This window comes from Podarcis gaigeae (genome assembly GCF_964106915.1).
Source record: "Podarcis gaigeae genome assembly, chromosome: 8".
Lineage (NCBI taxonomy): Eukaryota > Metazoa > Chordata > Lepidosauria > Squamata > Lacertidae > Podarcis > Podarcis gaigeae.
Window position 1 is genome coordinate 42,377,539 of NC_139684.1, and position 13,462 is coordinate 42,391,000.

The 13,462-nt window shown below is 49.2% G+C and overlaps 1 protein-coding gene across 3 annotated transcripts; it reads left to right on the forward strand.

The window, feature by feature from the left end:
- The first annotated feature begins 421 nt into the window (after positions 1-421).
- On the forward strand, positions 422-12,308 carry DEF8 (differentially expressed in FDCP 8 homolog). 3 transcript variants are annotated; one of them, XM_083754578.1, is made up of 12 exons: positions 422-636; positions 4,072-4,206; positions 5,156-5,256; positions 5,587-5,736; positions 6,502-6,643; positions 7,474-7,638; positions 8,842-8,969; positions 9,114-9,227; positions 9,424-9,504; positions 9,961-10,101; positions 11,162-11,271; positions 11,400-12,308. In XM_083754578.1, exons 2-12 carry the CDS (start codon positions 4,083-4,085, stop codon positions 11,500-11,502), a joined length of 1,359 nt encoding a protein of 452 aa, XP_083610704.1. In that variant the 5' UTR covers positions 422-636; positions 4,072-4,082; the 3' UTR covers positions 11,503-12,308. The 3 variants fall into 3 exon arrangements, with proteins under 3 accessions (XP_083610704.1, XP_083610706.1, XP_083610705.1); XM_083754579.1 differs by lacking the exon at positions 422-636 and adding an exon at positions 954-1,006; XM_083754580.1 differs by lacking the exon at positions 9,114-9,227 and having other exon boundaries at positions 485-636.
- Positions 12,309-13,462: the final 1,154 nt, after the last annotated feature.

Sequence of the window (13,462 nt, forward strand, 5' to 3'; positions counted from 1 at the left end):
TTTTGAGCATATCCTTGCATATGCTTGGGAAGGGCTCTCTCGGGCCTCTTTTGCGAGACAGACTCCCTACACATCTAGAACTTTTATTCACTCCCTTTTTTCAGGACCTCGCAAGAAAAGCCCGAAGGAATACCTTCGTGCAAATCAATTACAGTAAATGAAATGGGGCGGTGGCCGCGGAAAAGGGCTTCTGCCCTGATGTTTTTACATTAGTCAAAGACTGTCCGTAGTCGAGGTCTTGCTTGAGGGAGGACTGGCAGCTGTCTTTGCTCGGGACTTGCGCGGTCTGCACTGCAGGGAAGCGGGCTGCTCCGAGCCAGGATGCCGAACCCCCTTCCTTCTGTGAAGCGTATCTCCTTTTCAATTTGCAAGGGACCCGCAGGCCTTTCTGCAGCGGCGCCCCCTCCTGGAGCTTATAGGCGCCACGGCTCCTCCGGGCCGCGCGGGGGCAGCAGCGGGCCGGTCCGCGCGGGCCGGTTTGGGCGGCGCTCGTCGCTGGCCAAGGCTTGGCTGGGGGCGCCCCGCCGAGTTGCCATGTAGCGAGCCGAAGAAACGGCGCGTCCGGGCCGGGCAGAGGCGCGGGCAGCCGGGCCGGGCCAGGCCGCATCCCCCCCACCCACCCCCATGGGCGCGCAGGTAAGGGCCGCGGAGCGCAGGGGGCTCTTCCGGGCTTCTCCCCCTCGGGAAAGGGGGTCCCTGGGGTCGCGGAGTGGGGGGTGTTAGGCGCTTCCCTCTCTCGCTGCGCCCCTCGCCGCCGCCTCGGGTCTCCGGGGAGCCTCGGTTTCCCCGTCTGCCAACCTTTCAGGTCGATTGAGGCGGGGTAGGAAGCGGCTCGGGGTTGCTTGAGGACGCGGCTCCCCACCCCCACCCTCGAAAGTGGGAGGAAAAAACCCTGAACCTCCTTCCCCTCCCGCGCCTCGAGCTCTGGCTCTTCTGCTCCCCACGCAGGACCCTCTTCCCTCCTTCGACCCGGCAAGAGACTCCGCCGCCCGGTGGGACACAGCAGGTCTTGAGCGTGCAGCCTGGCTCACTTGCTGAAGCCCTCTGGTTTCGCTCCTCCTGGTCGTGCCCTCCCTCTGGCACCGCCCTTCGCGCCTCTCCCCCCCCCCCATAATAATCCAGTTGTGGCCCCTTCTGATCTAGGGATCCCCTCCCAGGGATCTCTGCGTTTGTTTTCGTTGTTTTCACCCGCCCGAGGCCTCTCGCAGCCTCTTCCAAAAAAGCACGAATCTGAAAGGCAAAGCTTTAAAAAACCCGTTTCAAAACGTACGCCACACGAAAGAGAAAGGACGCGGAAGGCCATTTAGGGCTGAAAAACCTCATTCCCCCTGCCTTGAAAGTGTGGTTTAATATCCAGATACACTCTGGTCTCAGGTGGCAGTAGGGGGTTGCCTTTGGGGCTCCTCTCTAGGCTCTGCAGGTCCCCATTTCTGCTCTCCTGATTCTCACAGCCCACCAGCAAAGCCAAGACACTCAGTCCCGGGCACTTCCTCAGTTGCCTCTCTGCCTTCTGCACCTGTTCTTTCATGCTGCTTTGGGTACCTGGAAATGCCCCCTGTGCCAGCTTTTGCTGCTGCACCAAGTATACATGTGTGCATGTGGTGAGCACCTTGGACACAACAGCCTCATGTGATCGGTAGGTGCAGAATGTAGGACAAAGGGGGCTTTCTAGCTATGGTAATGGGTTTACTGGTACACTGGCCTTGCCATCTGATTATCTACAGAAAAGTAGGCTAAGACAAGAGCCCACCAGTTGCTTTGGCAGGAAAGGTCATCGCTCAGTGGTTAGAGCATCTGCTTTGCATGCAGAAGACCCCAGGTCCAATCCCTGATGGTATCTCCAGGGAGGGATGCAAAAGGCTCCTTAATCTGAGCTCTTGGATAGCAGCTGCCAATCAGTGTAGACAGTACTGAGCCAGATGTATCAATGGTCTTACTCCTTTGTATATTCCTATAAGCGTGCAACCAACAGTCCCATACCAGGTGTTTTGCACTACAATTTTCATTAGGCTCAGTGAGCACTGGTGTTGCTGGTATCTGGAGGGCACCAAGTTGATGAAGGCTGGTTTAATGTGTTCTTCAAGGTATAATGTTATATGTAGCACAAATTGAGGTATTTCATCAGGTTTACTCATTTTTCAAAAAGAAAAAGATTTTAAAGTCAGCCAAATTTTTTCCCCTGTTGCTTATATATTATTTTGTTTATTTTGCTATTTATAGATTGCCTTTCAGGCTGTTCACATCACATTAAAGACACAAAATTATACAACCCTGAGGTTGTAAATGTTAAATTCTGTACACCTAGAAAACTAAAACAGCAGCACCTAAAAAAACAACAACAAAAACAACCAGCAGAATAAAACTGAGCTGGAAGCAGGAGGTTTTTCTTTAAAAAAAAATGCCCTAGAACAAAGCAAACATCACTTTTCTAAAGTGATGTGGACAACCTTAGAGCTCAATTATCAATGTCTTCATGATGAAAAAAAGGCTTCTTGGATTCTATTTGAGTTGTTTCCGGTGGTTAGTAAAGGGAAGGTGCTAATAGCCCAACAAAGTGAAGATGATGTCATTTTAAAGGCTCCTTAGAGCATGAGACAGAAGGGAAGAGCAGCTAATGGAAGGTTCTCATATATGCACTTAAATCTCAGTAGGGAAGTTGGAACAGAATGGTAAAAAGAGATTTGTACAATAACATGCTTGGAAATCTGTATTTCTTTCATAATAGTTATCCTAATAATGATAATAATTTTTGTGTGGCTGTCACCCTACCAATTGATTCCTTGCCATCAAGGGACAATGAGACAGGGTTGATTGATGTCATGCTGGTTTAAAATTCATTTAGCTGGCTTTCTTACTAGCCCTTCTCTGAGGGTCCCTAGATAACCATCAGTGGTCATGTGATGTTATGGACAACTCCATTGCTGGAGGCTCCAATTCCCAAAGAGGAAGGCTAAGCATGGTTACATATAAAAAGTAGTCTCTCAAGCAAGTGTGGTTGTATGCAGCCCGGGTGGTCTTGGCCATGTGAACCACTCTTCATCAACAGTGTTAGAAACTGGGATAGAAAACCTAGGAGCCAAATGGCTTCCGGGTTGTGGGCACTTTTAATTTATTATTTTGATAAGCATGAGCTAATATGAAATTCACATAAGTGACACATTGTTAATATAACATTTTAGCAGAAATTGTTAATACATGTTTAATTTGGTGTTTACAATAAAAATATTGGTACCATACTTCAGTTTTCAAAATATTCTACTCTTTATTGTTAAACTCCTTTACATATTGTCTATCCTTAACATATACTTCAAGGCTTCAAAGCACGTTCATTTCAGTAATCCTTAAGTGCCAGCCAGGCGCAAAGAATGGCATCCAGACTTTTTGAGGTGCTCACAAATGGGGAATCTTTCGGTGCAAAATGTGCCTGGTGCCCTGCTAATTTTGAACCCCGTTCCTCAACCTGATGGGCTCTGGGTCTTTTGGATTACAACTACCATCAGTCCCAGCCAGCACAGCACAAAGGATTGTATTCAACTAAGGCTTACTCAGAGTACACCCATTATAATTGGTGGTTATGTCCATTAACTTTGAGGGGCCTACAGTGAGTAGAGTGGTAGCAAATATGACCACAAATGTCTGAAGGGCACCAGGTTGGGGAAGTTTGATATAGACTCAAAGTGGCCAAAGTTTGCCTAGCTGTGCTGTCCACTGGAGTTCTTGGGGATTCCAGGAAGGAACTGGCAGTGACATCATTGTGCAGGAAGGGATGACACCTGACTGATGCACAGGAGCTGCCCTGCTGGATGCCTGCATGACTCTGCACAGTTATTGTGTAGCCATCAGAGGCTGCAGAACTGGCTTTACTACCATCTGGGGGACAAACAAGCCTGAGAAGGTGCCTACGAAGGCAGGAGCCATATGGGAGACACCATCCTGAGTGGCCTCTGGCTGGGCAGGGCCCTTCTGAGGAGCAGACAAGCCAACTTGTCTACACCAGGAGTGGGGTCTGCCAAGTCCTAACGTGTAACACCTCTAGCCCCTCACCTTGGCTTCTGTGCGTGGCTTTGGCAGGTCGGACTGCTATGGAATATGATGAGAAGCTGGCTCGTTTCCGGCAGGGCCACCTCAACCCGTTCAACAAGGCCCCGCTGCAAAGCCAGCATGACCAGAAGACTGGGGAGACTGGAGAGGAGTTTCAGCAGAAAGGTGAGTGAGGCAGCTGAGTTCTCCCCTTGGGTAGGGCTCATAAGGGCATAATATTGAAGCTTGAAGTTAGAGCCACTTAAGAAGAGGGGGCATCTGTGTTTGTGCAGAGCGTCTTTGGGGCCAGTGCCATCTGCTCAGGCTTACAGATGCTATCCAAAGTCTCTGGCCTTGTCTTCTCCTGCTTCCTACAATCCTTTGAAATGCAGGTACTGAGAATTGTATCTGGTAAATATCTGGTACTTATCATATATATATTTTAAGTGAAGCCCTGTATAACCTCGGAATCAACACCACAGTCACCAAGACTCCTTTTGGTCTCGTGGGCATGGAGGAAGACAGGAGACTGTGGCATTTCAAATTCAATGAGTAGGAGGGGACACGGTTCGCCCTCCAGGTAACTTCTATGAAAGCTGACCTGCTACTTCCTTCCCTTGGTGGAGAAATGAGGTGACCCCTTTCTGACATGGACCTCCTAGCCACAGAAAAAGAGGAGCGGGAGGAAAGGCAGGGGGCAAGAACAGATTTGGACCTAGGCAGGTAGTTCTGATCCCTACAGAACAAGAACCTGCTGAGTCAGGCCAATGGCTCATCTAATCCAGCATCCTGTTCTCAGATGCCTGTGGGAAACCTGCAAGCAGGATCTGTGTACAAAAGCAACACACACATCCCGGTGGTTTTCAGAAACTGGTATTCAGAAGCATTGCTGCCTCTGGCTGTGGAGGCAAGAGCATAGCCACCATGGCTAGAGACATGGCGCTGCGTAGCAGCTCCTCATACAGTCTTTCAAGAAACTGGACACAGAGTTTCCCTTGCACAGCTTTGGGTGGCTTATTGTGGGGCAGGCGCCCTCTGAGACCCAGGCAAGCCGATGTTTGTATGTGAGAGGGAGGAAGGGAATGTTGCAATTCTCTTCCCTCCTGACACTTTTGCTTCTCTTTGCTCCTTGTAGGCTTGAGGCTGGGCTTGTCCCCCGAGGAGGAGGCTGAGTTCCAGTGTTCGGAGCGCACCATGGACTTGGGTCTAGCAGAGGATCACTTCTCGCGCCCAGTGGTGAGGAGGAAGGAGGGATGCTTCTGCATTGTGGCCTTGGGCTTGCTGCCCCCCCCCCCAATTGTACCTAAAGACTTTTACATACCTGGAGAAAAGCAGCACTTAAAATCCCTGACGCCAATCCAAAATCCTCACACTTAACACCAAACATTAAACAGCCAGCCCACCATTCCCTGCCTTGCAGAGCAGGCCACCTCTCTGGCTCCACCAGATCACTGGGGCCACAAGGATATGGCCGGCCTGGACTGCTTGGCTATGGGGGCGGGCAGTCAAGGTTGTCCCTCTGTCTCTGCACTGACAGCCCCTTGGTGATCTGCTCTTCCTTTGCAGGGCTTGTTCCTGGCCTCTGATGTTGAGCAGCTGCGGCAGGCAATTGAAGAGTGCAAGCAGAGGATTTTGGAGCTCCCTGATAACTCGGAGAAGCAAAAAGATGCTGTAGTGCGGCTCATCCATCTGCGGCTCAAACTCCAGGAGCTGAAGGTGCACAGACAGGCTTGTAGAGGGGCATTTCCTAACCATAGGATGGGCTTAAGGGATTGAGCTCTGGAGTCTTCTTGCTGCCAAACAAATCCAAGACTTCTTTCTTGCTTTAGTTCAAGATGAAAAATTTGTAGTGGGTGTCAAACTTGCAGGTGCACCGCATGATCATGAGAGCCAGCATGTTGGACTGGATGCAAGATTGCTGTGGACCTCAGATGCACCAGCTGAATCTCTGCTCAGCCATGAGTTGCTCAAAAGCCTCAGTCTGAGATGAGACAATCCCCCACCCTGCATCTCTGGGCTTCTATATCAGAAGGCATAGCCCCCAGCAAGGTTGAGCCACAGCACATCTCAACACTATACCATGCTGGCTTTCTGTTTAAGATTCAGCTGTTTTAAAGATATATTTATTGCTATCTAACAGAGTGAGCCCAGGGGTGGAACACCTATGGGGGTCATCCAGCTGTTGTTGTTGGACTCCAACTCTGATCAGCCCTATCAACTGATATGGCCAAAGCTCAAGGGTGGTGGGAGCTGGAGTTCAGCAATGCTTAAGTGGCCACTGGCTCCCCACCCCCCAATTGCTTTAAATAATTCTCCTTTTTTGTAGTTGTTTTGCAGCCCTTTGGGCAGTGGGGAAGGGCACAGCTTTAGGGCCATGGCTTAGACTTCCAGAAGTGGGGAGAGAGGGCAGATAAAACCACAAGGCCCTTGTTGGGGGTCGTGATTGAACATCCCTACGTGGCCTGCCTTTCCCTGTTGCAGGATCCTAGTGAGGATGAGCCCAACATCCGGGTGATTCTGGAGCATCGCTTCTACAAGGAGAAGAGCAAGAGCGTGAAGCAGACTTGTGACAAGTGCAGCACCATCATCTGGGGACTCCTCCAGACCTGGTATACCTGCACAGGTGAGAAGCCACACACCCACATCCCCTCCCCTGGGGACCAGGAGTAGGAGGAGCTCCAATGGGAGATCAATTGCTGTTCCTCCTTCCAGAGCAGCGGAGGGGAACCTTTGGCCTAGTGGCAGGGGGCAGGGGTCCTGTGAGGCCATTTCCCCCAAGCCACACCCAAATATAGAGTAGGTGAAGACACAGCTGAAAAGGACCAAGTGTGTAACCTGTGGCCCTCTCAGATATTGCTAGACTACAGCTCCCATCATGCCTGATCATTGGCCATGCTGACCAGGGCTGATAGGAGATGGAGTCTAGCAATACCTGGAAGGCTACCTGCTTTGAGGCTCTGTTGCCAGAAGAAAGTTGTCTGCATGAACTGGATAGAAATTCAAAGACAGATGCTTGAAATAGTCTTATTCTGTATGCAGCATGGCCTGGATTCTGCAGTGCAATGAAAAAATACCAACGAGTGTTCTGGCCTCATCCTTTTAAGAGGGCACAAATATTACTCTCCCTCCTCATTCCTGTTGGCCTCCTCATTGTTCTGCCAATCAGGAAGCAGAAGCACCAAGAGTTCTTCCTAGGCTAAGTGGGGAAGATCCTGTAGGGCCTAAATCTTATTCTACCTGCCATGGGTATTGTCTCTTTTTATGCAGTACTGTCTTTTTATGTCCTGTGGAACTCCCTGGCTCACAACTTAGAGTTTTCAAGCCCACTGTGAATTAGCTTGAGGTTCTGTTGTGAGGTGTCCCTGGAGAGACCTTTAGAGAGGAGATACGGGGGAGGACTGCTGCTGTTGGGGCCCTGTGGCTTCCTCATGCTTTCCTCTTTTTCCTCCCCAGGTTGTTCCTATCGCTGTCATAGCAAGTGCCTGAACCTCATCACCAAGCCATGTGTCCGCTCCAAGGTCAGCCACCAGGCTGAGTATGAGCTCAGCATCTGCCCAGAGACAGGGTTAGACAGCCAGGACTACCGCTGTGCTGAGTGCCGGGTGCCCATCTCGCTCAGTAAGTGTTGGGGTGGGGCTGGCAGGGGAAGGGGGAACCCCTGGCTCGCCAGGCTTAATTTGGCCCACCTGTCGGACACTTGATGTCAAGTGTGGGGCAGGTAAAGATGTGGCTGGGCCAGAGGGGTTTTGTGGGCCAAACAGCTGGCCAGCAGCACCTGCAAAGCCCTCTGCATGGTATTTTGCAGCTGCCCACAAGCTTTGCATAACTCCATGTGCATTACTGTGCAAACTCCAACGATCAGCTGCTTGGCCATGCAGGCAAAAAGGGCCACCTGACATCATTGTTATGCTGGATGATTGATGGGTGAGTGGCCTTGCCCACCCTTTCAAACTTTGCCGTGAGAGAGCATGGGATATAAAGGGTCTGTTTTGCTGGCCAGATCCAGTGCCTCAGCTCTGACCTAAACCTTCTGGATCCTGTAGGGTGCCTTCTCTGCCCCTCCCATATGCCCACATGGACCGAGGGAAAGTGCCATGAGTCATGGTCAGATACCCGCTACCCCATTTCTGGAACCTCTCCAGGCACTAGCTGTGAGGACTTAAACCAGCCTTGGACTAAAACTCCCATGAGCCTCAGCCACCTTTGCCGTCTGATGCTGAGACAGAGGGTAGTTGTCGTCAAACAGTAAACGGAGGTCAATCTGATCCATGTTTTCCCATAATTATTTTGTAAATTGGTGAATTCTCCAGTTGAGATTTGGCATGCATTTTAGTGGCAACTGCTTCCCTTCTCGCCTAGAAAACTTTTACAGTGATCTGTAAGTCTGTGGTATGACCTGTGCACATTCATGCAGGGTTGTTTTTAAATGAGTGGTGCGAGCTTACCCTTTTGCTGGTTCATGCAGACATGGCTGAGTTGTTTTGCTCACAGCTCTGTAGCTTGGACAAGGACTCCAAAGAGGCAGGATTTAGTGGACTGGAAGTGCAGCTCAGGAGCAGAGTGAATCCTTTGCATGTCAGGAGTCCCAGCTGTGAGCCAAGGCACCTCCAGTCAAAGGATCCCAGCAGCAGAAAGCTTGGAAAGCCCCCTCCCTGAAGCTGTGAGCTGCATTGCTGCCAGTCAGGGTAGACAGGACTGTTTTTAGTGGCTCTAAACCTTACTGGCCACTTGTTGCCAGAGTTCTGCCCAGCCTCTTGGGAGTTTTGAAGATAGTGCTGCTTACCTCGACTGACTTGCCTCTTTCCCTCTGTCCCGCTGCAGGGGGAGTTCCAAGCGAGGCCCGGCAGTGTGACTACACTGGCCTCTATTACTGTAGCAACTGCCACTGGAACGACCAAGCTGTCATCCCTGCCAGGGTCATCCACAACTGGGACTTTGAACCCCGCAAGGTCTGTGCTCAAGTTTCCCAATACCAAAGGCCTTCTGTTGTCAGAAGTTGTAGCGAGTGGCATTAGAAGAGGAGAGAGCAGGGATGGGAACCCCATTGCTGTTGCCACTGTTGTCCATCCTTAATTGGTGACTGTGATTTCCAGGTATCTCGGTGCAGCATGCGCTACCTTGCCCTGATGGTGTCACGGCCGGTACTCAAACTGCGTGAGATTAACCCTCTTCTGTTCAACTATGTTGAGGAGCTGGTGGAGATCCGGGTGAGCATAGGAGGAGTCTGAGAGGGTATTCTTGGCCTTAAACCTCTTCTTGATGTGTGCATGGGGAAGTATTTGGGGTTTGAATGAGATGTGTCTCTACTGATATTCTAGCACCCAAAAGAGAGGTTCACATTACTGGGGAAAGACTGCCTGGCCAAGTTTTTCAAGCGAGTCTTCTCTCCCTCTCCCTTTGCAGAAGCTGCGCCAGGACATTCTCCTTATGAAACCGTACTTCATCACCTGCAAGGAAGCTATGGAGGCTCGGCTCTTGCTCCAGGTCAGGAGGAGAGATGGACCAGCCAGCAGCAGTTTTCTCTTATGTCCATTTTAAGCCCAGTATAGGGGACCACTTACAAAACGTTGGGCGTTTATGTGCTCAGCCTCCCTTACACATAAAACCAGGTGGCTTGAGGATTTCATTTATTTGTTTATAAGCATATTTCTAAATGGCCTGCTCATTCAAAAAATATCTATCAGTGGTATATGATAAATCTCAAAAAAAATGGTAAAGCCTTAAAATACAGAACAAATGACCAAAACTGAACCACGTTAACTCTTAAAATGCTTGGGGAAGCTGGGATGTTTTCAGCAGACATTCAAGGGACAACCATTAAACAGAGGAGCCTTTGAGTTCTTTACTCATACCCCACTTGAAGTTCCATGCTTTGTCCTGCCCTCTGCCCCAAATTCATCTGCTTGTGGTGGACAATAAGCAATCATGCTCTCCCTTCAGCTGCAGGATCGGCAACACTTTGTGGAGAACGACGACATGTACTCGCTGCAAGACCTGATTGACATCAATGCTGGGCGCCTCAGTTGCTCCCTTACCGAGACCCACACGCTCTTTGCCAAACACATCAAACTGGATTGTGAGGTGAGGGTTCAGCAATTGGCATTCAGAAATTTACTACCACAGCATAATGGCAATGGCCACCAATTGAAGTAGTAATAAAAGGGAATCAGGCAAATTCATGGGCAAAGCTATCAGTGGCCAGTAGCAGAATGGTCAGGTGCAAAAAGGGCTGTCCCTCAGCAGATTTAACATTATGTAAGACAACATATATCTCCTAAAATGCCAGTGAAGGAGCCCTGTCCTCTTTCACATCAAGCCACATCTAGCTACTAGTCAGGGTGGCTCTATGCTATCTCCAAGATCAGAGGCACCATGCCTCTGAAGGCATGTTACTGAGGAACAAGAGTTGGAGAGTGCTGTGTTGTGCTCCTGACCTGTCTGTGGGCTTCCTTGAGCCATCTGATTGGCTTCTAGTAAAAGGGGTGCTAGACTAGTTACACCTTTGGTCTCATCCAGCAGAGCTGCTCTTATGTTACTGTGATTCTTAGCAATTGACAGGCCCGTTTTCCACCTCCGTGAATTTGTCTAAACCCTCTTTAAAGCCCTCTAAACTGATAGCCATCATCACCCATCTTGTGGTAGTGGAGTTCCTTACATCAAATGCTGTATGATGGTGGACCATATTTTGTCTGCCCTGAATCAATTTCATCGCATGATCCCAAGTTCTAATATTCTGAGACATTGTACTGACCTTTGGCATTACACAAATACATTACTGACTTGTTTCTTTCATGCATAATCTTATAATTTTATTTATTTAAGAATATTTATAATTTGCTTAATCTTAAAGACAAATCTTTACCCCCACCATGTCTTCCTCATTCAATGCAGCACTTTACAGTACATGGCATTTCCCCAGAATATTTTGCTGTTGGGGAAAATGCAATTCCTCCTCTACAAGATTAGCACACCCATGTGGTTGTATGAGTGTTGTAGGCACCCAGTAGCAAGCAGGAAACCTGTATGGTGTCATTACGAGCCCAGCATTACGAGCCCAGCATTACGAGCCCAACCTCTGTTCACTGGCAGTGGAGGTAGAAGCTGAAACTGACTCACTGGCCTTCCTTTCTCATTCTTACAGCGGTGCCAAGCAAAGGGTTTTGTGTGTGAGCTCTGCAAAGAGGGGGACGTGCTCTTTCCCTTTGACAGCCACACCTCCATGTGCATGGACTGCTCAGCTGTCTTCCACAGGTGAGCCCCAGAGCTATGATCTGGTTTGCGCCAGGGCTAAATGTGAGGGTTCAAGTCAGGCAGTGAGGTAGCTCCTGCCTCTCATCCAGATGAACGAAACTGACAAGCCTTTGTGTCTCCTTTTACAGGGACTGTTATTATGACAACTCCACAACATGTCCCAAGTGTGCTCGGCTAAATCTGAGAAAGCAGTCACTGCTCAGAGACCCCAGTGTGGAGCTGCAGGCTTAGAGGTGCCTTTCCTTGGCTGGAGGGAGATGGCACAAAGGCACATGGCAAGCCCAGGATGCTGGGTTTCACCTGTACTTGCCTGGGAGGAGGTCAGCCCAGACTGGCAAGGAGGAGAACCTTCACAGGAGTGCAACTGGAAATGGCTTCTCAAAAGGTTCCGGGAAATGATGCGGCAGGACAAGTGTCCTAGACTCTCTCTCACTAGAAGAGCCTTTGAGACTGCTCAGTACATCAGACTTTGCAGACTCTCCCTACCTGAAATCATGAGACTGAGCACTGTCCTCACAGGACACAGGTTTTTGGGTGTGAGGAGGACAAGCTTTGGGGCCAGGGTTTATTCATGGCAGATCCTGCTAGGCTGAAAAACATTGGAGAAAGGGCCGACTGACTGTGATGCGAAACACTTGCTAGCAGCTTTCCTCGGCTGTTGCTTATTAATGCCACCGCTCTATGCTGGCACATGACATTGAGAGTGCCCCTGTGGCTTCCGTTTTGACAGTGATACATCAGCGTGGAAGATGATCCGAGGCAGGTGGGCTTAGGGATGATATCCATATCTGGAATTCATTCCCTCTAACTTAGATGCATAAAGTATCTGTGCTGGAGATCGAGTATGTGGGAGAGAAGATGCCCTTTTCTCCTTCACCATCCCCATGGCTTTTGGTGATGGCAACACAAGGACTGGATGGATGATGAACTTGGAACAGACCCCAACAGCCAGTGAGACGAGACTGGAGTGGGGCACTTCAACCACAGTAATTTATCACGAGCACTAAAATCACTTTAAATAAAGCCGTGTGAAACTCTGGCTGCATTACTATGACTTTAAGTTCTGCCTGCACAGACCTTGTCTTCTGCAAATATGTTACCTTCCTTTCCCTCTCCTGGAAGGCTTCAATGTTGCATCCTCTGGAGCTATTCAAGACAGTTTATGGCCAAACATAACGTGAGGGCAGATAGTTAGTGCCACTACTTATTAAGATAAATTAACTTGAGATCACATGTCCAAGTAATGAAGACCTTGTTGTAAAATGTGATTCATATGTGGTAGTTACTTGCTTTTCATTCTTGGGGTGCCCTTAGCCCCTTTGTCTCTATCTGAACTAAGGAGCTTCAGGTGCAAGGAAGTTGCAAATACAACGGGTTCATCTTTGCTATGTGTACAGCTCAGTAACTTGCAACTGAACCTGTAAATTGTGTTAACCGTAACATGATTTTATTCAGTGTGGTGAATTGAGAGAGCCAGTGTGGTGTAGTGGTTAAGAGCAGCGGACTCATAATCTGGTGAACCGGGTTCAATTTCCCACTCCTCCACATGCAGCTGCTGGGTGACCTTGGGCTAGTCACACTTCTCTGAAGTCTCTCAGCCTCACTCACCTCACAGAGTGTTTGTTGAGGGGGAGGAAGGGAAAGGAGAATGTTAGCCGCTTTGAGACTCCTTAGGGTAGTGATAAAGTGGGATATCAAATCCAAACTCTTCTTCTTCTTCAGTGGTCTGAAAGCTCCAAGTGATCTGTTGTAGCTGTTTCATAAATGTAAGTCCATAGCTGATAAGTAGGCATGTGCAAGTTCAGCTTGAATTATAGATGGATTGTAGAGGGATGTGGGAAGAGGAAACATGGGTTTCAACTTCTATTAGTTGGTTGAACAGGGAGTTATTTTAACATCACAAAGTTGCTATTATCCTAGGCTCAGCCAAGCAGGTACCACAATAGTCCTGCTCCCTTTGGCTTAATACCACAACACAGTGTTACCAAAAAAGCTTTCCTTGCCCTACCACAACCAATTGGACATACTAGGGCAGAAGGGACAAGGTACATATGAGATTTAGCAGCCAGGTAAGAACCAAAGAGTCCTGCTCCCAACTGACAAAATGGCTATCTAGACCATCATATAGTTTCTCACAGTAACTAATTCCATGCTTCTTGAAAGCCCACAAGCAGGAAATAAGCACAAGAGC

Excerpts from the sequence above, each read along its gene's own strand:
- DEF8 (XM_083754578.1), top strand. The coding sequence starts at position 4,083 with ATGGAATATGATGAGAAGCTGGCTCGTTTCCGGCAGGGCCACCTCAAC. Across the intron at positions 4,207-5,155 it reads AGAGGAGTTTCAGCAGAAAG|GCTTGAGGCTGGGCTTGTCC; the intron begins GTGAGTGAGGCA and ends TGCTCCTTGTAG. Across the intron at positions 5,737-6,501 it reads TCAAACTCCAGGAGCTGAAG|GATCCTAGTGAGGATGAGCC; the intron begins GTGCACAGACAG and ends TCCCTGTTGCAG.